At 39.2% G+C, this 24,599-nt stretch overlaps 1 protein-coding gene across 2 annotated transcripts in view; it reads right to left on the bottom strand.

Moving 5' to 3' along the window:
- The window catches only part of LOC138750169 (protein AF-10-like), a 140,067-nt gene that overhangs the window by 58,721 nt on the left and 56,747 nt on the right, over window positions 1–24,599 (bottom strand). For both annotated transcript variants that reach the window (XM_069912326.1, XM_069912325.1), the window contains exon 3: window positions 8,181–8,235. In XM_069912326.1, coding sequence (XP_069768427.1) covers window positions 8,181–8,235 — 55 coding nt within the window. The remainder of the gene's footprint in view (window positions 1–8,180; window positions 8,236–24,599) is intronic.

Raw genomic sequence — 24,599 nt, 5'->3', positions numbered from 1 at the left:
GCCAATCAGTTTGCTAATAATTTTGCAATTTTCTTATATTATCTTCTGAGTTAAGTAGAGATATTGTTCTATATGATGCTGGTATTAATGGATCCTTCCCCGTCTTTGGTATTACTGTAATTATTGCTGTCTTACATGAATCTGGCAAGTTTTATGTTTCTTCTATCTGGTTCATTACTTCCAGGAGAGGAGGAATTAATAACTCTTTAAATGTTTTATAGAATTCTACTAAAAATCCATCGTCTCCTGGTTTATTTTTCAGCAGCTTTTTTAATATATCCTGTACTTCCTCTATTTCAAATGGTTTTATTAGTTTGCTTTGTTCCTCATTGCTATTTCAGCAGTTCAATTTTAGCTAAAAATTCCTCTATTTTATCATATTTGCCCTCGTTCTCAGTTTGGTATAATTGTTCATAAAATTTCTAAAAGTTTTCATTAATCTCTGTTGGGATATATGTAATTTGTTTGTCCTTTTTCTTTGATGCCAATATCGTTCTTTTAGCTTGTTTCGTTTTAAGTTGCCAGGCTAATATTTTATGTGTTTTTTCTCCCAGTTTGTAATACTTTTGCTTTGTTTTCATTATGTTCTTCTCCACCTTATACATTTGTAATGTTTCGTATTTTATTTGTTTGTATGCCAATTCTTTCCTTTTCATTATATCATCCCTTTTTACTAATTTCTTTTCTGTACTCACTATCTCCATTTCCAACTGCTCTATTTCCCAATTGTAATCCTTTTTCATCTTAATTACATAACTTATCATCTGCCCTCTAATGAAGGCTTTCATTATGTCCCATAATATAAATTTGTCTTTCACTGATCCTGTGTTTATTTCAAAATATGTTTTAATTTGGCGTTCAATAAACTCCCTAAATTCCTGTCTTTTAACCTCCGTCTATATGTTCTTGGTGGGATGTCCTCCATTTCTATTGCTAATAATAGAGCTGAATGATCTGATAGTAATCTAGCTTTATACTCAGTTTTCCTGACTCTCCCTTGAATATGGGGTGACAACAAAAACATATCAATTCTTGAGTAGGTTTTGTGCCTACTCGAATAATATGAAAATTTCTTCTCTCTTGGGTATTGCATCCTCTGTATATCCATGTTTCATTTCCTGCATTGATTTAACCATAAATTTGTCTACTTTCTTCTTTTTACTTGTCTTTTGTCCAGTTTCATCCAACATTTCATCCAATTTGAGGTTAAAATCCTCTCCTATCAATATATTTCCTTGTGTGTCTGCAATCTTCAAAAATATATCCTGCATAAACTTTTGATCCTCCTCGTTAGGCACATATATAATGAGCAAATTACAAATTTCTGAGTATATCTGACACTTTAGCATTGCATACCTCCCTGCCTGATCTATTATTTCCTCCTATATTTTGATTGGTACATTTTTGTTAACTAGTATGGCTACATCTCTAGCTTTTGAATTATAGGATGCTGCCATTATGTTTCCTACCCAGTCTCTCTTTAATGAGTTATGTTCCACTCCATTTAGGGGTGTTTCCTGCACAAATGATATATCTATTTTTTCTTCCTTCTATAAATTTAGTAGCCTCTTCCTTATAATTTAGTTATGTATTCTATTAACGTTTATATTCATGTAGTTCAACATGGCCATCTTATATCTTGCATTCACCTCTTTTGCATCTCTGTGCCACCTCCATTCCCCTTTTCATCTCTTAGTTTTCTCTTATGTACGATAACACATTTAAAGAATCCCCGCAGTTCCCACATTATTCCACTAATACCATGACTCTCTGAGTTGCCCCATATCCCTTGCTTGGCAACCACAACTGCCATTTTCATTTGGATTCCGATCTTATACGCAATGTCAACTGATTTTGCAGTGACGGTTATTCCCCCTCTTCCCAGCCCTCTCCAGAAACACTTTTTTTTTAACACATATAACAAAGCTCTCTTTATTTTCCTGCCCCCCTTACTCCCGTTCTTTCCTTCTCTTTTCCCTTTTTACATATACATTGTTTTTACATCTTTATATATACTTTATCTCCGTTCTTCATTCTTGTTACATCTCTTCATCTATTCTCCTGTCCTGCAAATGTTCTGCGAATTTTTGCACTTTCTCTGGATCTGAGAAGTCTGTTTTGCTCCCCGGGTATAAATATTTTAAGCACTCCTGGATGTTTTAATATGGATTTGTAATCTTTTTTCCATAAAATCTATTTCGCTGTATTAAACTCCTGTCTCACTTTAAGAGTTCAAAATTTATGTCTGGGTAAAAAAATATTTTTTGACCCTTGTATTCTATTGGTTTATTATCTTCTCTAATTTATTCCTTGCCTGTTCCAGTATATCTTCTCTTGTTGTGTATTGCAAAAATTTTACTAACATGGATCTTGGTTTTTGATGTGCTTGTGGTTTTGGAACTAGACCTCCGTAAGCCATTTCCATCTCTATTTCCATTTCTTCCTGCATTTCTGTCATTCCCAGGACCTTCGGGATCCATCCTTTTATAAATTCCTTCATGTCTGTGCCTTCTTCACCCTCCTTCAGGCCCACTATTTTTATCTTGTTTCACCCACTATAATTTTCCAACATATCAATTTTCTGAGATAACAATTCTTGTGTCTCTTTAATTTTTTTTGTCACTTTCTTCCAATTTTTCTCTTGTCCTTTACTTCCATTTCTGGAATGTCAGTGATGCTATGCCTATTAAGCAGCATCTTTACTGAGTTAATCAGGAAAAGAGCAGATTGTTGGATCAAGAAGTGGATTATATGCTCAAAAATGACATCATACAAAAATCAAGTTCATACTGGAGTTCACCCTGTGTTCTGATGCCTAACCCAGATGGCTCAATTAGGCTTTTACAGATTATCGAAAGGTAAACATGATGACAAAGACTGATGTGTTTCCTATCCCCAGAATAGATGATTGTATAGATAAGATGGGGAAGGCTAAGTTTCTTACAAAGATTTATCTCTTAAAAGGATACTGGGATGTTCCTTTGACAGAGAAAGGCAGGGAGATTTCTGCATTTGTTACACCTTTGGGATTATATGAGTATAATGGTACGCCTTTTGGGATGAAAAGGCACACCTGGCACATATCAGAGAATGATTAATGCAGTAATTCATGGTTTGGAGCACAGAGGAGCCTATATCGATGATTTAGTAATTTGTATTGATACATGGGAAGAATACTTGCTTGAATTAGAGCAGTTATTTCAGAGAATGGTGGAAGCACACCTCACAGTGAATTTGCACAAGAGTGAGTTTGGACGTGCCACTGTAGTTTATTTGGTTATGTGATAGGACAGGGACAGGTGGCACCAGTTGGAGCGTAAGTATTGGCTATCACTGTGTTCCCTATCCCTGGTAATAAGAAAGCTCTTTGGATATTTCTAGATATGATTGGCTACTATCGTAGATTTTGTAAAAACTTTGCAGAAATTGCACTCCCATTAACAAAACTACTTGGAAAGAAAGAAAAATTTATCTGGTCAGATGCATGCAGGAAGTGTTTCTGAAGTTAAAGGTCTTTTTATGCCATCAGCCTGTACTTGTGTCCCCTAACTTTGAAAAGCCATTCTCTTTAGCTGTGGATTCTAGTGACAAAGCGGTTGGTGCTGTACTGTTACAGAAGAAGGAAGGTGGAGTAGAACATCCTATTTTGTACTTCTCAAGAAAGTTTAACGACCATCAACAAAATTATTTAACCATTGAGAAGTTATTAGCGCTTGTTTTGCCACTGCAACATTATGATGTTTTTATTTGTACTGTTAATCATATACACTGATCATAATCCATTAGTTTTTCTGTCTAAAATGAAAAATAAGAACAGATGGTTATTGAATTGGAGCTTACTATTATAAGAATATGATTTAATTATTACACACATAAAGGGGATAATGTAATAGCAGATTGTTTGTCAAGATGTTAATCTGGGTAGATATTAATCTAATCACATACTTATTGCAAAAAAAAGGAGTGTATATTTTATTTTATTGATGTGACATTTCCATTAATTGTTAAAATTGTTCTAGAGGACCAAATTGTTGTTTTTCTTTAAAGCAGGGGAGGTGTTACAGAGTTCTGTGATGTGTATTGATCTTTATGTGGTGTGGTTTTATGTTAAAAAGTTACAGTTTGCCTTAGAGAACCAAGGTGAAGGTCGACTTCTGAGAGAGTGGGAGACGAACTGAGAAGAAAATGATCTAAAGATTTCTGGACTTGGATGATAAACCACCACTTCGAGTGCTGTGGAGTGGAAGAAGGCCAGAGCATGAGTCATGGTCTGGAGAACAGTGTAGAATATTGGGATTTCAAAAAGGGATGAACATTTCGAAGGAAGCCAAAAGGATCCGGACGGACCAAGCCATTTGTTCCTCTCTCTGAAAGCAACACAAGAAGATCTTTGAATTTTGTGCTCTCTCTCTCTCTCTCTCTCTCTCTCTCTCTCTCTCTCTCTCTCTCTCTCTCTCTCTCTCTCTCTCTCTCAAAGATGTTTTAGCTTCAGTTTACCAAATAAACTGAATTTTGTTCATGACCTTTACTTTGGTTGAGATCGAAGTTTTGTGAGTCTTGTGTGCTTTGTGTCTAAGTTTTTCTGTGGGCTGATTGGAAATATAACTTAGACTTTAATTACATATGTTATATTTAGGCTGGGGAATTTATTAGTTTTACTCTATTATATAAATTTGCAGAGTAACCAGTGGGCATTGTTATAAAAGAGGGAATTTTGAATTAAAGTAATTGTTGATCTTTACCCCCATGTGATATGCCTTCTTTGTGGTTGCTGGTTTGATTTTGTAACAGAATTACCTTGAATAAAATGTGGAATGTGCATTTTAAGCACATTTAAATTGTTTGATTTCAAATATAAAACTGGGCACATGGGGCAAATAAAGGAAAAAAGTGGCTTTGTCCCAAACATATGGCAGGTTCTGTATGTTTACACACACACACACACACACACACACACACACACACACACACACACACACACACACACACACACACACACACACACACATTGCAGTACTCAACTGAGAAAATGTCATTGAGTAATCAAAGACAGAATATACATGTATATAACGTTTGGTATCATGGAACAATAGATGACCCTAATGAGAATGTGCTAGATGTTAAAAACTAGTGGGAATGATATTGAAGAGCAAATCTGCAGTGAATTTGCATAACTGTGTAAAAGCAATAGTGTGATAACAATGGGGGACTTTATCCATCCAAGAATGGTCTGGGACAGCAGCCAAACATAGCCAGGGAAAGCAACAACATTAGAGACAAAGAGAACTGAGTTTCATTATGTTCTGGCCAAATGAGGAAGGTTACATTCCTGAGTTCTGGGATACGTCAGGCCAAGAGGGAGACGTATGTGTGGGAGCATTAGAACCAGTAATGATAAAAGTACAAGGATCAGGACAATGATGGAAAAGACCACTGCAGGGTAAAAACCAGTCAATTGGGAAAGGGCCAATTTCATCATGATAAGGTCTGACCCAAATTAATTGAAATCAAAGTTTGGTAGGTATTACTCAATGGTAAGTCTTTAAAGCGGAGACAATTCTGCTGCAGTTAAGGTGCATTCACATGGGGGGCAAGTGTTGGGAATCTAAAACCAATGCTCCATTGGTGATCAAAGAAAACAGAGCATAAATTACATTTAGTACATAAATTACATCACATACAAACCTGAGATTCTTTTCCCTGTGGAACAGGTAGAATTTTTACTTATAGATCATGCAAAAAATTGTACTCAAGAAAAGATGCATTCAAAAGAGAGATATGTAAATGAAGAAATAAATGTAAACAAATTGACTGCACAATCCAGGAAATAAACATTCAATAACATAGGGTGGGGCAGTTACCACAACGCTGCTACAGTGCCAGTGACCGGGGTTTAAATTAAAATTCATTAAAATTTTTAAAAAGTAGGGAATGCAAAAATTATTCAGGGATATGTAAATGGGAAAGACAATTGTGATAAGAGGAGAGGTGAACACTGTCGTCACTAAGGGGGGTGCGGACCACATCGGGTAACACCATGAGAGGGAGTGACACCAAAATGATTGCCTATAAAATTTTGTGCAGTGTTTCAGCAGGTATTTTTTTTAATATAAAAAATCCCTGTAGTTATAACAAAAACGTCTTTTGTAAGCCCAGCTTACATGTATTAATACACCTACAAGGCTAAAACTCGATGCTAATTTGCTTTTTGAACCTTCTAATGCACTCCGGTCAGAGCTGTCCTTATTACCCAATTACAATGATGCTTCCAATCATGTGGTTTGGTTCTCAAGCGCTACAAGCAAGCTTTTTGTTGCTGCTTTTTGCCAAATTTTCTGGTTTAGCTATAATATTGTGATAATTAGTATGTGTGATTTATCAGCAATACTAGTTTAAAAAACATTACTAAGGAGTTTGTATGGTCTGGTACAGGAGGAGCTCCATGTGGGGGTTTGGGGGGGTGGTGACACCATAAATTACTGCACCAGATGACACCAACTCTAGTGAAGCCACTGGAGGTGAGGTTGATTAGAGAACATAGCTGAGATAGCAAATGAGTGCATCAGTCATCAAAAGGAAGAAGAGGCTGCTGGAATTCCAAGGGGGAACAAGAGAATCAACCATTCCCTATCTGGGTGGGTGTGGACTGATGACCAAATCTTCTCCAGCTCTCTCTCATGTGAAATAGCATCTAACTTGATAAGAGATCTTTTGATGAAATAAAAGTATCAATGAATAAATGCAATTGATGTAGCATATATGAACAGAAGCCATTTTAAAATACTGCAATCAGAACAAGATTAGAAAGGTAGGATTTTAAAGGGACTGTAGCAACATGGCTATAAAGCTAGCTAATGACAGGAAACAGATGCTGTTTTTCAGGATTGAGAAGTGTACAGTGCAGTTCTGCAGGGTCAGTAATTGGCCATAGTAATTTGGTTAAATACATCATTGGGGTGTATTGTGACAATTTCCAAAAAAACTTCCAGATGGCATAAAGTTTGGAGGTGTAGTGAACTGACAGGGATTCCAAGAAGGTACAAAGAGGCTGATGGAATGGGCAGATGGGTGGCAGAAGAAATTTAATGCTGAGGAATGTGAAATGTTACATTTTGTTCAGAAGAACAAGGTTTTTCCACTGTATCTCAGTGGATGTGACAAAGAACATCCATTCAAGAACTTGTTGAATATGTATATTCTGGAGGGGTTATAAACAGAGGCATAGAGCAAAAACTGTCACGACAAACCTTTATAAAACACAACTAACGAGTCCAGTCACGGAGTCGCATTACAAAAGATGTGAAGACCCTGGAGAGACTTGCCAAACTAATTTCAGGATGAGGACTTTTCGATATGTTACTAGCTTGGACAAGTTGGGGCTATTTTCCTTGTAAAAGAGGAGGTTGCAAAGGGACTTTGTGAATCCCATTAATAAGGGATAGAGAATGAAGATGAAAGGCAAAAAGTGAGCTGGGATTCACATTTGAAAATGCAAAGCTGGCAATAATGGTAGAATCATCTACAATGTTCACTGGGGACAAGAGAGGGTGGGAAAGAACCTCAGTCCCTTCTCCCAGGAGCAGAGGAGTTCAGCATGATTGATATATACAAATGATGAGAGATACCAACTGGGTAGATTACTGGAAATGTTTTCCCAATATCAGCGGTAGATAAAACTAGAGGGCAACAATTTTGGGCAAGGGGAATGAGATTCAGGGAGGTTAGGCAAGGGACCCACTTCATCCACATAGTGATTATAGCTGGAGTGCACTGCCACAGAGAGTTGCTGACAGCTTTTTAAAGAAGTGTTTATGTGAGCCTTTGAATCATTAGGCTATGGACCAAGTGCTGGGCAATGCGATTGACGGGGAAGGATGCCCTCTGGCATCCACTGGTGTGGGTGAGTAGAGTTGTAAGGCCTGTTTCCATGTTATTACTGTTATTCAGAGATTCCATGAGAGTGGGACAAGCTGGTTCACATGACCTCCTCCTGTTCATTGACCATTTTGAGATTCAGAAGGGAGAGGTGTTGTTTGGGGAAAGTGACCAAGGCACTATTCATGAAATGAACGTAATGACCAGAGTTAATTTATTAACATACATTTGCTGCACACCTCTGTGCACTATTAGTTAATTTTAGTATTATCCATATCCTTAGAATTCCATACTTTGCTACCTACCTCCATTATCAGTTCTCTTGAGGGCACCGTCCTTGTGGGGACAGAGTTCACATCGCTGGAAACAAAAGGTAGGGATTAATTGTTTATTACTTCAACCAACAGTAGGACAACCATCAAACTAGACAAACAATGAGATGCTGGAAGAACTCTGGGTCAGACAGCAACCTGATCAGTATCAGATTAGTCTCGATAAAAGGTCCCGGCCCAAAATGTTGACTGACCTGTGGATGCTGGCTGACCTTCTGAGGTTCTTCTGCAGCTCATTGTTTGCTCAAGATTCCAGCGTCTGCACTTCTTATGTTTATCAGTCTAGACAGGACTTTAGCATCAGATCAACACAGCACACAAATACTGGAATAGGAGGTAATTAAAAAGGTCACAACCTGTGAAATCTTAAGGATGAAAATAAATGCTGCAGGATAAACACACACTGATTTTCAATTGCAAAAGCAGCTTTTCTATTTCTTGTGTCTGTTATTAGAACATCTATTGTCAGCTCAGTACTCACTCACTCCATGTGTTTATTTAAATAGTCAGTTACTTTGCTCAATCTCATCAGAACCTTATATAGTCCCTCAATTCCCTTAATTCTTCGCTTTACTAATATCTAATATTCACAATCAGATTTATTGTCAAGCCATGAAATTTGTTGTATTGCAGGAGCAGTATTGTACGAGTGCAAACATTACAGAAATTACCGTTCTGTAAATATTCTATTTAGAAATAATTAGTGCAAAAGGAGGAAACAGTGAGGTAGTGTCTGTTGTTCATTGTCCATTCATAAATATGATGGCAGAAGGGAAGAAGCCATTTTTGTACCAGTGGGTGTTCATCTTCATGCTCCTGTATCTCCTTCCTGATGGCAACAGTGAGAAGGTGGCATGACCTGGGTGTTGAGGGTCCTTGTGGAGAGAGGCTGATTTTTCGAGACATTTCATTTTAAAGATGTCTTTTAAAGGAGTGAAGACTGATACACATGATGGTGTTGCCTTTTCATTACCTGTGCATTGACATCTCCATACAAAACAATGATGCAACGAGACAGAATGTTCTCCACCATAGTACACCTGTAGAAATATGCAAGAATCTTTGGTGACATCCCAAATCTCCTTAAACTACTAATGAAATATAACTGCCGGTGAGCCTTCTTCATGAATGTATCAATGTGCTGCCCCTGGATGGACCTTCAGAGATGTTGACATCCAATAATGGAGGAAGATAAATTCCTTACATTAGGAAGCTTGAAAGCACTTAGAGGCTTTTGTGCATCCTTGTGCAATTCAGCAGCAGTGCAAAGAACCATTCAACCACTGGCAAAAGGCCTGGCAAAAATGATAGTTGCTACCCATTTCAGGCACATTTTGGCTGGGTTCAGAATGTCTGCCAGTTACAGATCCTCAGCTGGAGCCAGCAAGAAGCATCATGCTCAATGGGAGTGGGGCAGGAAGAGTTGGTGGAGGGTGAGGGAAGAGATGGGGAGCTTCAAAGATGCTGATCATGAGGTACTGGAGATACATGGAGGCTCCACACAGAGGACTAAATGACAAAGTAGTAGGAGTCTTGGTCTGGCAGCGTAGTAAAATGACTGCATTTTCCCTGGAAAGCTGTCTCCAATTGCTCCTGGGCCAACATAGTTGTAATATTTCAAACTTAATGTTGCTCAAGAAACCATATCGTCTTTCAAGTCCTTGGTGGACAAATAATATACAGCAATCACCTTGATGAAGGGCTCAAGCCCGAAGCACTGGTAATGCATTTCCTACATAAAGTATACTATTTAACTGGTTGATATTCTCCAGCATTGTGCTTTTATCTTGAATTAGGCTCAGCATCACATATTTTGATAACCTTGGGTTATCAAACAACAACTGGATCTACATAGTGGATATAATATAATGAATAAGTCAGAGTATATTGAGGTTGAGTAATAAAGACATTAAATCTTGAACCCCAGCACCAACTACTGATGGGGATGTACAGCCTCCCATGGCCACTATCTGACAAAAGGAAGGTGTTCTCCCTGATGACTTTGCCAGCATCTCAATCAGATCAGTCAAGAAATCGTTTTGCATCCTAAATTATGCTTGTGATGGCTCAGGGGTCAAGATACACGTGTGTAATCCAGAACCCAGTGTTCAAATCTGACCTTGGAATTTCAATTCATAATCAATGATGCCAAATGAGGAAACAATAACAATTCATCTTATTAATGATAATCAGAAACACCATCAGATTGTTGTTTAAAGTATCCATTCTCAACCTTTTATTTTTTATATTTTTTTATTTTTCACACTGTGAACCATGTCAACCAAAATACAAACGTTTCACATTTAATATACACAGTGACATTTACTCCCTTTTTCCCCCCTCCCTTCTCTCCCTCCTTCCCACCCCCCTCCAAAATCAATAAATATTCAACATATACAATACAATAAAACCATTAGAAAATGTCTTCACACAATGAAAAATAAACAAGAAAAATGCATCATCTACTTTTACACAATGGATCAAGTCGTTTTGTCTTCATATCATTTTCATTCTCATTTTAGGGGATGAGGTCCGAGGCAAGCTCTCTCTGATATGTTCTATGTATGGTTCCCAAATTTTTTCAAAAATTGTGACGTTATTTTTTAAATTATATGTTAATTTTCCCAATGGAATACATTTATTCATTTCTATGTACCATTGCAGTATCTTCATGCTCTCTTCCATTTTCCAAGTTGATATTATACATTTTTTTGCTACAGCTAAGGTTATCATAATAAATCTTTTTTGGATTTTATCCAATTTGAAGCCTAATTCTTTACTTCTTATATTACTTAGAAGAAAGATCTCTGGATTTTTTGGTATGTTATTTTTTGTGATTTTATTTAATATCTGATTTAGATCTTCCCAAAACATTTTTCACTTTCTCACATGCCCAAATTGCATGTAGTGTTGTTCCCATTTTCTTCTTACTGCGAAAACATCTATCTGATAATGTTAGATCCCATTTATTTAACTTTTGAGGCGTGATATATAACCTGTGTAGCCAATTATACTGTATCAAGCATAATCTTGTGTTTATTAATATTTTTCATAGTTCCAGAACATAACTTTTTCCACATTTTATTTTTTAACTTTACGTTTAAATCCTTTTCCCACATTTGTTTGGGTTTATATCTTATTTCTTCATTTTCCTTATCTTGTAGCTTAATGTACATGTTCGTTATAAATCTTTTGATTATCATTGTATCTGTAATCACATATTCAAAGCTGCTTCCTTCTTGTAATCTTAGTCTGTTTATCAATTTATCCTTTAAATAAGCTTTCAGTTGAAGATATGCAAACATTATACCACGAGTTGTTCTATATTTGTACTTCAACTGTTTAAATTTTAATAAATTATTTCCCAAAAACAATTTTCTATTCTTTTGATCCCTTTTCTCTCTCATTCTCTAAAGGAAAGGTTATCTATTGTAAAAGGGATTAACTGATTTTGCGTCAATAGTAATTTTGGTATTTGGTAATTCATTTTTTTCCTTTCTAAGTGGATCTTCTTCCATATATTAAGTAAATGATGAAATACTGGTGAGCTTTTATATTGCACCAGCTTTTCATCCCATTTATAAAGTATATGATCCAGTACCTTCTCCCCTATTTTATCTAGTTCTATAATAGTCCAGTCTGGTTTTTCCCTTGTCTGATAGAAATCTGATAAATACCTTAATGGTGTAACTCTATAATAATTTCTAAAGTTTGGTAACTGCAAACAACCTTGGTTATACCTCTCTGTTAATTTATCTAATGCTATTCTCTGTTTCCTCCCCATTATTATTCTCTTTAGTTCATTAAAGAATTTCTCTGTTAAGGGAAATGGCAATGATTGAAATAAGTATTGTATCCCTGGGAAGACATTCATTTAAATGCAATTTACCCTCCGCATCAGCGGTAATTCTTTCCAATATTCTAAGTCTTCCGGCAATTTCTTTATTAGTGGCTGATAATTTAGTTTGTACAGATGGCTTAAGTTATTATCTAACCTGATACCTAGGTATCGGATTGTTTGTGTTCACCATTTAAACGGTGTTTCTTTTTTAAATTCTGTATAATCCGCGTTACTCATTGCCATCACTTCACTTTTATATGTGTTGATCTTACACCCCGATATTTCTCCATATTCCTCCAATTTCTTACATAATTCTTTTACTGATACCTCTAGTTCTGATAGGTATACTATGATGTCATCTGCAAATAAACTGATTTTATACTCCTCCTTTATTTTTATCCCTATTATTTTATTTCCTGTTCTTATCAATTCTGCCAATGGTTCTATTGCTAAAGCGAACAATGAGGGGGATAATGGACATCACTGTCTAGTTAATATGCTGAATTTAAATTGGTTCGATACATAACCATTTACTGTTACCTTCGCTAACGATCCATTATATAATGCTTTAATCCAATGTATATATTTTTCTGGTAGATTGAATCTCTGTATTCTTTAAATAAATAGTTCCTTTCTACTCTGTTTAAAGCTTTTTCTGCATCTAAAGCAACAGCCACTGTTGGCTTTTTATTTCCTTGAACTGCATGAATTAGATTAATAAGTTTACAGACGTTATCTGCTGTTCATCTTTTCTTAATAAATCCAGTTTGATCTTGTTTTACTATTTTTGGTACACAATCGGTAAATCTGTTTACTAATAATTTTGCTATTATCTTAGAATCAGAGTTAAGAAGAGATATTGGTCTATATGGTGCTAGTGTTAATGGATCCTTCCCCGTCTTTGGTATTACTGTAATTATTGCTGTCTTACATGAATCTGTCAAGTTTTGTGTTTCTTCTATTTAGTTCATTATTTCCAGGAGAGGAGGAATTAATAACTCTTTAAATGTTTTAGAGAATTCTATTGGGAATCCATCCTCTCCAGGCGATTTATTGTTCGGCAGCTTTTTTAATATATTCTGCAATTCCTCTTTTTCAAATGGTTTTATTAGTTTGCTTTGTTCCTCGTTGCAATCTCAGCAGTTCAATTTTAGCTAAAAATTCCTCTATTTTATCATCTTTCCCCTCATTCTCATTTTGGTATAATTGTTCATAAAATTCATTAAAGTTCTCATTAATCTCTGTTGGGTTATATGTAATTTATTTGTCCTTTTTCCTTTATGCCAATACAGTTCTTTTAGCTTGTTCTGTTTTAAGTTGCCAGGGTAATATTTTGTGTTTTTTCTCACAGTTCATAATACTTTTGCTTTATTTTCATTGTTCTTCTCTACCTTATACGTTTGTAATGTTTTGTATTTTATTTTTTCTGCCAATTCTCCTTTTTTATTAGTTCCTTTTCTGTATTTACTATTTCCCTTTTCAACTGCTCTATTTCCTGATTGTAGTCCTTTTTCATCTTAGTTACATAACTTATTATTTGCCCTCTAATGAAGGCTTTCATTACATCCCATATATAAATGTCTTTGACTGATTCCGTTTTTATTTTAAAATATGTTTTAATTTAGCGTTCAATAAACTGTCTAAATTCCTGCCTTTTAATAGCATGGAGTTTAACCTCCACCTTTATGTTCTTGGTGGTATGTCCTCCAGTTTTATTGCTAATAACAGGGGTGAGTGATCAGATAGCAATCTAGCTTTATATTCAGTTTTCCTAACTCTCCCTTGAATGTGGGCCGACAACAAAAACGTATCAATGCTTGAGTATATTTTATGCCTACTCGAATAATATGAGTATTCCTTCTCCCTTGCGTGCTGCCTCCTCCATATATCCATAAGTTTCATTTCCTGCATTGACTTAACCATAAATGTGGCCACTTTATTATTTTTGCTAGTCTTTTGTCCAGTTTTATGCAACATTGGATCCAAATTAAGGTTAAAATCCCTTATCAATATATTTTCTTGTGTATCTACAATCTTCAAAAAAAAATATCTTGCATAAACTTTTGATCCTCCTCATTAGATGCATATATATTGAGCAAATTCCAAAATTCTGAATATATCTGACACTTTACTATTACATACCTCTGTGCTGGATCTATTATTTCTTCCTCTGTTTTAATTGGTACATTTTTATTAATTAATATAGCTACACCTCTAGCTTTTGATTTATATGATGCTACTGCTATGTGTCCTACCTAGTCTGCAATTTCTTTCTTCTTTGGCTTGACTTCGCAGTTGAAGATTTATGGAGCGGTATGTCCACGTCTGCTGCAGGCTCGTTGGTGACTGTCAAGTCCGATACAGGACTGGCAGGCACAGTTGCAGCGGTTGCAAGGGAAAATTGGTTGGTTGGGGTTGGGTGTTGTGTTTTTCCTCCTTTGTCTTTTGTCAATGTGGTGGGCTCTGCGGTCATCTTCAAAGGAGGTTGCTGCCCACCGAAATGTGAGGCGCCAAGATGCATGGTTGGAGGTGATATCAGCCCACTGGTGGTGTTCAATGTGGCAGGCACCAAGAGATTTCTTTAAACAGTCCTTGTACCTCTTCTTTGGTGCACATCTGACTCGGTTGCCAGTGGAGAGCTCGCCATATAATACGATCTTGGGAAGGCGATGGTCCTCCATTCTGGAGATGTGACCCACCCAGCACAGTTGGGTCTTCAGCAGCTGGATTCGATGCTTGCAGACTCTGCCAGCTTGAGTACTTCGATATTGGTGATGAAGTCACTCCAATGAATGTTGAGGATGGAGCGGAGATAACGCTGATGGAAATGTTCTAGGAGCCGTAGGTGATGCTGGTAGAGGACCCATGATTCGGTGCCGAACAGGAGCGTGAGTATTACAACGGCTCTGTACACATTGACCTTTGTGTGTTTCTTCATGTGGTTGTTTTTCCAGACTCTTTTGTGTAGTCTTCCAAAGGCGCTATTTGCCTTGGCGAGTCTGTTGTCTATCTCATTGTCGATCCTTGCATCAGATGAAATGGTGCAGCCGAGATAGGTAAACTGGTTGACTGTTTTGAGTTCTGTGTGCCCGATGGAGATTTGGGGGGGCTGGGTAGTCATGGTGGGGAGCTGGTTGATGGAGGACCTCAGTTTTCTTCAGGCCGACTTCCAGGCCAAACATTTTGGCAGTTTCCGCAAAACAGGACATCATGCGCTGGAGAGCTGACTCTGAATGGGCAACTAAAGCGGCATCATCTGCAAAGAGTAGTTCATGGACAAGTTGCTCTTGTGTCTTGGTGTGAGCTTTCAGGCACCTCAGTTTGAAGAGACTGCCATCCGTGCGGTACCGGATATAAACAGCATCTTCATTGTTGAGGTCTTTCATGGCTTGTTTCAGCATTATGCTGAAGACGACGGTAAAGAGGGTTGATGCGAGGACGCAGCCTTGCTTCATGCTGTTGTCAATGGAGAAGGGTTCGGAGAGCTCAGTGCTGTATCTGACTCGACCTTGTTGGTTTTCGTGCAGTTGGATAACTATGTTGAGGAACTTGGGGGAGCATCCGAGGCGCTCTAGTATTTGCCAAAGCCTTTTCCTGCTCAAGGTGTCGAAGGCTTTGGTGAGGTCAACAAAGGTGATGTAGAGTCCTTTGTTTTGCTCCCCGGGGATAAATATTTTAAGCACAGCTGGATGTCTTAACATGAATTTACAACCTTTTTTCCACAGGATTTTGCTATATTAAACTCCTTTTAGAGTTCAAAACTTATGTCTGGGTAAAAAAATATTTTTTACAATTTGTTATGTTCCACTTTAGTTAGATGCATTTCCTGCACAAATGCTATATCTATTTTTTTCTTTTCTCAGTAAATTTAATAGCTTCTTCCTTTTAATTGGGTTATGTATTCCATTAATGTTTATAGTCATATAGTTCAACGTGACCATCCCATATCCTGCTTAGACCTCATTTCTGTTTCCTCACCACCCCCTTCCCCTTTTCTTCATTTTCATCTCTCAATTTTCCCTTTTTAAACTCAATGTATTACAACATATTTAAAACATAAAATACTCCAATAACTCCCACATCCAATATTACCTTAACCCCAATTGCCGCCCCCTCTCTGAGTTGCCCCTTAACTCTTGCCGGACCACCACAACTCCACTTTTCATTTGGATTGTGATCCTGTTCGCAAGTGTCAACTGATTTCGCAGTGACGGTTATTCTCTCCCCCCCCAACCTCCCCAGAAAACACATTTTTTATACATATAACAAAGTTCTCCCTTCTTCCCCCTTACTTCCTTCCTTCCCTTCTCTTTCCCTTCTTTAGTTCTTTATTTATACATTGTTTTTACATCTTTATATATACTTTATTGCTGTTCTTCATTCTTATTACATCACTTTATCTTTCTTTCTGTCCTGCAAACGTTCTGCAAATTCTTGTGCTTCCTCTGGATCCAAGAACAGTCTTTTTTGCTACCCAGGGATAAATATTTTAAGCACAGCTGGATGTCTTAATATGAATTTATAACCTTTTTTTCATAGGATTTTGCTGTATTAAACTCCTTTAAGAGTTCAAAACTTATGTCTGGGTAAAAAAATATTTTTTGACCCTTGTATTCCAATGGTTTATTATCTTCTCTAATTTCATTCCTTGTCCGTTCCAGAATATTTTCTCTTTTTGTATATCTCAAAAATTTTACTAAGATTGATTTTGGTTTTTAATGTATCTGTGGTTTTGGAGCTAATGCTCTGTGTGCCCTTTCTATTTCTATTTTTTCTTGCATTTCTGTAATTCCCAGGACCTTTGGGATCCATTCTTTTATAAATTCCTTTATATTTGTGCCTTCCTCATCTTCCTCAGGCCAACTATTTTTATGTTGTTTCGCCTACTATAATTTTCAAACATATCAATTTTCTGAGATAACAACTCCTGTGTATCTTTAATTTTTTTTGTAACTTTCTTCCAATTTTCCTCTTAAGTCATTTACTTCCACTTCTACACCCATTTCTCATTCTTCCACATCTTCTACTCTTTTCCAAATTTCTGTCATGACTAGTTCTGATCTTCGCATTTGATCATCTGTTCTTTTCATTTTTCTTTTAATTGCACTAAATTCTAATGACAAACATTCTTTTTATGCTCTCATTTGTTCTTCTACAAATGCTTTATCTATATTCTGTCCATCTGTTTCACCTTCCATTTTTCTGTGAAGATCTTAGTCTTCTTCTTCCTCTTCTTGTGTGACTGTGCCTGTGTTTGTGTCTTCTTCTTCTCTTTGTATCTGTGTCTCTTCTGATTTTTCTGATAATTTTGCTTGTCTCACTTTGTTGGGCCTCTACCTACTAGGCCTCTTGCTGTTGGTCCTCCCCTTCTGGGCTGATCATCTGTCGATCCTCCTGCTGCCGCTCCTCTTGCCATTCACCCCATCGACTTTCTTTCTCACCTGGTATTTCACTCCCTCTCCTGCCACTTTCCTCATCTTCCAGCTGAGAGCCCTAGTGTCGGGCATCCCTCAGCTGGTCGCACTGTGTTTGGCCGCTCCTCGGCTGAGCCCTCCTCCCATCGGTATTTTCCTTTACATTAGACTGAGCACTGCTCAAGCACGATTCCTTGCGCATGCACAGTTGAGCACTTTTGTTTGGTTTGGAGAGCCATTTTTGCAGTCCACTGATCGGGAGGTTGTGACTCCGCAGGGCCAACACCAACCTCGGAGATCGGGCGCTCTTCGCCTCCATGGCTCCCTGTTTGTTCATGCACATAAGGCCTTCTCCTTTCTTTTCTGGTGTCTTTTCTTCTTTTTTTTTTACTGTTGTTTTTACTTTTTCCTTCTTTGGTGGCATTTTCATTCTCTTCTCTGCAACTTTTTTATTTCATATATTTTATATTATTTGAACTTTGTCTTTGCTTGACTTTTTTCTTTTCTGAAGAGGGCTTCTTTTACCATACCGGCCACTACTCTATCACGTGTCTCCTTCAAAGTACCCATTCTCAACCTTTTATTTTGGTTATGGCCCACTTAGGACTCTGCTCAAAGTTTACATTTCCCCCCCCCCCACCCCACCTTCCATGTGAAACAATAATTTAGTTGTTTTTTTTCCCATACTTCTCTTCTACCAACTGATTTTAGTTTGTACACCCACCCCTCCAACCCCCTCCCCCTCCCCTCCCCACCCCGGAAGGTCCAGTTCATCAAACAACCTTCAGGGGGAAAACCTACTATATTTTTGCAATCTGGCCTTTGCATTTTGAGGCTGCTGGAGTGATTCCTGCTTGATCAGGGAAATGGTCTAGCAAGACATTCAGTGTAGGTGAAATGTCATTACCTTAAAATTGGAATGGTGCTTAAACGGAAGGTGATATGGATCAGTGACAGCCAGATCCTATATAATGAACATTATTTTTTGTTTTTTTTTTAAAGTGGCATTGGGAGTGTCTGAGTGTTTCACTAGTCAGCACATTGCAAAAAGAAGAATTCCTTCCCCGGAGGGGACCGAGACCTAGAGGAGCAAATCTGTAGGGAGATAGTAGATATTTGTGATAAGCACAGGGTTGTAATTATGGGAGATTTTAATTTTCCTTTCTGTGAAAGGAATGGATGGGTTAGAGATTGTGAAATGTGTGCAAGATAGTTTTTTACAACAATATGTAGAGGTGCCAACCAGAGAAGGAGCAGTGTTAGATCTACTGTTGGCAAATGGGAATGGGTCAAGTGACGGAGGTTAGTGTTGGCGAGCACTTCGGGTCCAGTGATCATAATGCCATCAGCTTCAATGTCATTATGGAAAGAGAGAAATCGGGGCCAAGGATTGAGGTTTTTGATTGGGGAAAAGCTAGATTTGAGGAGATGCGAAAGGACTTGCAGGGTGTGCATTGGGACAATTTGTTTTATGGGCAGGATGTAGTAGAGAGATGGAAGTCTTTTAAAGATCAGATTTTGAGAGTGCAAAAGCTTTATGTTCCCGTTAGGTTAAAAGGAGGGAAAAAAGGTTTGAGAGAGCCGTGGTTTTCAAGGAATATTGGAAACTTGGTTCGAAGAAAAAGGGAGGCATACATTAGATATAAGAAGCATGGAGTTAAGGAGATGTTTGAAAGATACATTGAATGTAAGAGGAATCTTAAGAGAGGAATTAGGAAAGCTAAAAGAAGGTACGAGAAAACTATGGCAAGCAGGGTGAAAACTAATCCAAAAGAATTCTACAAATATGTTAATGGTAAGAGGAAAGCTAGAGACAAAATTGGTTCCTTAGAAAATCAGAGTGGAAAACTGTGTGTGGAACCTAGAGAAATGGGGGAGATATTGAACAGTTTCATTTCTTCGGTATTCACTAAGGAGAAGGATATTGGGAGATGTGGGATAAAAAAAGCAAATTGGGTAAATATGGGGAATATAGAGATTACAAAAGGTGTAGTTTTAAGGCTTTTGAAGAATATAAAGGTGGATAAGTCTCCGGGACCAGACGGGATCTTCCCCAGGACATTGAGAGAAGTGAAGGAGGAAATAGCAGAGGCTCTGGCGGTAATTTTTCAAATGTCATTAGATATGGGGATAGTGCCGGAGGATTGGCGCATTGCGCATGTGGTTCCGTTATTTAAAAAGGGTTCAAGGAGGAAGCCTGGCAACTATCGGCCTGTAAGTTTGACGTCTATTTTTTCTTTGGCTTGGCTTCGCGGACGAAGATTTATGGAGGGGGTAAAAAGTCCACGTCAGCTGCAGGCTCGTTTGTGGCTAACAAGTCCGATGCAGGACAGGCAGACACGATTGCAGCGGTTGCAAGGGAAAATTGGTTGGTTGGGGTTGGGTGTTGGGTTTTTCCTCCTTTGCCTTTTGTCAGTGAGGTGGGCTCTGCGGTCTTCTTCAAAGGAGATTGCTGCCCGCCAAACTGTGAGGCGCCAAGATGCACGGTTTGAGGCGTTATCAGCCCACTGGCGGTGGTCAATGTGGCAGGCACCAAGAGATTTCTTTAGGCAGTCCTTGTACCTTTTCTTTGGTGCACCTCTGTCACGGTGGCCAGTGGAGAGCTCGCCATATAACACGATCTTGGGAAGGCGATGGTCCTCCATTCTGGAGACGTGACCCATCCAGCGCAGCTGGATCTTCAGCAGCGTGGACTCGATGCTGTCAACCTCTGCCATCTCGAGTACTTCGACGTTAGGGGTGTAAGCGCTCCAATGGATGTTGAGGATGGAGCGGAGACAACGCTGGTGGAAGCGTTCTAGGAGCCGTAGATGGTGCCGGTAGAGGACCCATGATTCGGAGCCGAACAGGAGTGTGGGTATGACAACGGCCCTGTATACGCTTATCTTTGTGAGTTTTTTCAGTTGGTTGTTTTTCCAGACTCTTTTGTGTAGTCTTCCAAAGGCGCTATTTGCCTTGGCGAGTCTGTTGTCTATCTCATTGTCGATCCTTGCATCTGATGAAATGGTGCAGCCGAGATAGGTAAACTGGTTGACCGTTTTGAGTTTTGTGTGCCCGATGGAGATGTGGGGGGGCTGGTAGTCATGGTGGGGAGCTGGCTGATGGGGGACCTCAGTTTTCTTCAGGCTGACTTCCAGGCCAAACATTTTGGCAGTTTCCGCAAAGCAGGACGTCAAGCGCTGAAGAGCTGGCTCTGAATGGGCAACTAAAGCGGCATCATCTGCAAAGAGTAGTTCACGGACAAGTTTCTCTTGTGTCTTGGTGTGAGCTTGCAGGCGCCTCAGATTGAAGAGACTGCCATCCGTGCGGTACCGGATGTAAACAGCGTCTTCATTGTTGGGGTCTTTCATGGCTTGGTTCAGCATCATGTTGAAGAAGATTGAAAAGAGGGTTGGTGCGAGAACACAGCCTTGCTTCACGCCATTGTTAATGGAGAAGGGTTCAGAGAGCTCATTTCTGTATCTGACCCGACCTTGTTGGTTTTCGTGCAGTTGGATAATCATGTTGAGGAACTTTGGGGGACATCCGATGCGCTCTAGTATTTGCCAAAGCCCTTTTCTGCTCACGGTGTCGAAGGCTTTGGTGAGGTCAACAAAGGTGATGTAGAGTCCTTTGTTTTGTTCTCTGCACTTTTCTTGGAGCTGTCTGAGGGCAAAGACCATGTCAGTGGTTCCTCTGTTTGCGCGAAAGCCGCACTGTGATTCTGGGAGAATATTCTCGGCGACACTAGGTATTATTCTATTTAGTAGAATCCTAGCGAAGATTTTGCCTGCAATGGAGAGCAACGTGATTCCCCTGTAGTTTGAGCAGTCTGATTTCTCGCCTTTGTTTTTGTACAGGGTGATGATGGTGGCATCACGAAGATCCTGAGGCAGTTTACCTTGGTCCCAACAAAGCTTGAAAAACTCATGCAGTTTGGCATGCAGAGTTTTGCCACCAGCCTTCCAGACTTCTGGGGGGATTCCATCCATAACTGCTGCTTTGCCACTTTTCAGTTGTTCGATTGCCTTATATGTCTCATCCAGGGTGGGAACCTCATCCAGCTCTAGCCTTAGGGGCTGTTGAGGGAGCGGGAGCAGGGCGGAATCTTGGACTGAGCGGTTGGCACTGAAAAGAGATTGGAAGTGTTCTGACCATCGGTTGAGGATGGAGATCTTGTCGCTGAGGAGGACTTTGCCGTCTGAGCTGCGCAGCGGGTTTTGGACTTGGGGTGAGGGGCCGTACACAGCCTTTAGAGCCTCGTAGAAACCCCTGAAGTCGCCAATGTCCGCGCTGAGCTGGGTTCGTTTGGCGAGGCTAGTCCCCCACTCATTTTGGATCTCCCGGAGTTTGCGCTGAAGATGGCTGCATGCGCGATGGAAGGCTTGTTTCTTCTCTGGACAGGACGGCTTTGTAAGGTGAGCCTGGTGGGCAGAAAAGCGAGAGGAAACTTCCAGGCACACCTCAAAGCAAAGCTCGACGTTGCAACCCGCCTCACGGACCCGTCCCCTGAAACCCTCTGGGATCAGTTGAAGACTACCATACTGCAATCCACTGAAGAGGTACTGGGCTTCTCCTCCAGGAAAAACAAGGACTGGTTTGACGAAAACAGCCAGGAAATCCAGGAGCTGCTGCTTGACGTCTGTGGTAGGTAAATTAATGGAGAAAATTCTTAGAGATAGTACTTATAAACATCTGGTTAGACAGGGTCTGATCAGGAGCACTCAACATGGATTTGTGGGAGGAAGGTCATGTTTGACCAATCTGATTGAATTTTTTGAAGAGGTGACTAGGAATGTGGATGAGGGTAGCGCAGTGGATGTTGTCTATATGGACTTCAGTAAGGCCTTCGATAAGGTACCACATGGAAGGTTAGTTAGGAAGGTGCAGTCTTTAGGTATAAATTTTGAGATAGTCAAATGGATTGAACATTGGCTGAAAGGGAGAGGCCAGAGAGTGTTAGTGGATAATTGTCTGTCAGGTTGGAGGCCGGTGACCAGTGGTGTGCCTCAAGGATCTGTATTGGGCCCATTGTTGTTCGTTATATACATTAATGATCTAGATGATGGGGTGGTGAATTGGATTAGTAAATATGCAGACGATACTAAGATAGGTGGAATAGTGGATAATGAAGAAGGTTTTCAAGGATTGCAGAGGGATTTGGGCTGCTTAGAAAAGTGGGCTGAAAAATGGCAGATGGAATTTAATGCTGATAAGTGTAAGGTGCTTCATTTTGGTAAGAAGAATCAGAATAGGACATATGTGGTAAATGGGAGAGCATTAAGGAATACAGAAGAGCAGAAAGATTTAGGAGTGACGGTACATCATTCCCTGAAGGTAGAAACTCACGTGAATAGGGTGGTGAAGAAGGCTTTTAGTATGCTGGCCTTTATCAATCATTTCATGGAATATAGGAGTTGGGAGGTGATGTTGAGATTGTATAAGACGTTGGTGCGGCCTAATTTGGAGTTCTGTGTGCAGTTCTGGTCGCCTAATTATAGGAAGGATATAAACAGAGTGGAGAGAGTGCAGAGAAGGTTTACCAGAATGTTGCCTGGGTTTAAGCATCTGGAGTATGGGGAGAGATTGGACAGATTGGGTCTTTATTCTTTGGAGCGTAGAAGGTTGAGAGGGGATTTGATAGAAGTATTTAAGATTATGAAAGGGATAGACAGAATGGATGTGGATAGACTATTTCCGTTAAGAGGAGGAAAGTTTAAAACAAGAGGACATGAGTTAAGAATTAAGGGGCAGAGGTTTAGAGGTAACATGAGGGGGAACTTCTTTACTCAGAGAGTGGTAGCTGTGTGGAATGATCTTCCGGGAGAAATAGTGGCGGCGGAGTCAATTGTATTATTTAAGAAAAGGTTGGACAGGTATATGGATGAGAAGAAGTTGGAGGGTTATGGGCATTGTGCAGGGAGGTGGGATTAGAAAGGGGTGTTTGGTTCGGTGCGGACTAGAAGGGCCTAATGGCCTGTTTCTGTGCTGTAATTGTTATGTTATGTTATGTTATGTCAATCAATTAAGAGATCTGGGCTCCAAATGTGAAAATAATTGGCAGAACTTACTTGGGTGTGACAGCCTCAAGGAGAGTTATTAACATCCATTTGACCAGAAGCAGCCAAAGATTGAAGCAGCTTGCACTGATTTCCATGGCAAAAGAAAAACTCCAGAGCAGAGCAACATGGGGAATGGTGTCAATTTAACAATGTATTTAGAGATGGTTTGGGAGTAATTGTTAGAGCAGCTTGCGCACATACAATTTAAAAAACAGAATTTTGGCAGAGTTCTTTTTTCAGAGGAGCAACAAAGTATCCACATACAGCTCACCTTGGAGAGCATGTGATCATTGCAGGCAGAGTCTGAACATCTTTGCTCTCAGAGAGGGAGGGAGTGAGAGAGAAGGAACCATAGAAATCTGTCCCAGAGGGACAAGCTGGCAAACTTTGGAAGGCTGCCTGATCAATGGAGAAGACTAGTGCTCTGAAAGGTAACCTGAAAGAAAGAGGATCATCTGGAGAATCCTGAAGGGGAAAAGTTTCATCAGCAAGACTGATGGAGAAGGAATCAATTGCAGATGTCCTGGGAAAAGAATCTCTCTCTGAAAACCAGTAAGATCCCACCTGAGTGGTAACCATTTGCCTGTTAAGCACCAAAGACTGGTGAACTTTGTTAATGCTAAATTCTGTGCACAGAACAAGAATTGCCTGCAACCAGTGAGATTGAACTGTGATCCAAATAACTTTTCTAATCTTAAATATACATTACACAAACCTGCGCTATTAGAGGGGGAATTAAGTGGGTTAGGGAGGTTAAGTAAGTAGGTTAAGCAATAATTTAAATTTTAATTCTGTTCTTTTATTCAAATATAATTAAAAACTACTTTTGTTTAAATAAGCCTGTGTTCTGGTGCAGATCTATTGCTGCTGGTTTTTGGGGTCCTCTGGACTCCGTTACATCATTTGGTACATAAATTCTGTTCTATCCACAGGGTTGGATGTGACTGGAATTCCAAAGTGATATTATTTGAATGGAAATTATCTCAATCTTGTTCCACCGTGAAAAAAGTTTCAGTTATATAATGCAAAGAAAAGTGCTACATGATTGAATTTCCAGGTCATCAGATGGGGGTCTATACAGTTCTGAATGTGTAAG

The sequence above is a fragment of the Narcine bancroftii genome (genome assembly GCF_036971445.1).
Source record: "Narcine bancroftii isolate sNarBan1 chromosome 12 unlocalized genomic scaffold, sNarBan1.hap1 SUPER_12_unloc_2, whole genome shotgun sequence".
NCBI classification, from domain to species: domain Eukaryota; kingdom Metazoa; phylum Chordata; class Chondrichthyes; order Torpediniformes; family Narcinidae; genus Narcine; species Narcine bancroftii.
Note: the sequence above shows the minus strand (reverse complement) of the source record. Positions and strands in the feature narration are given on the sequence as shown.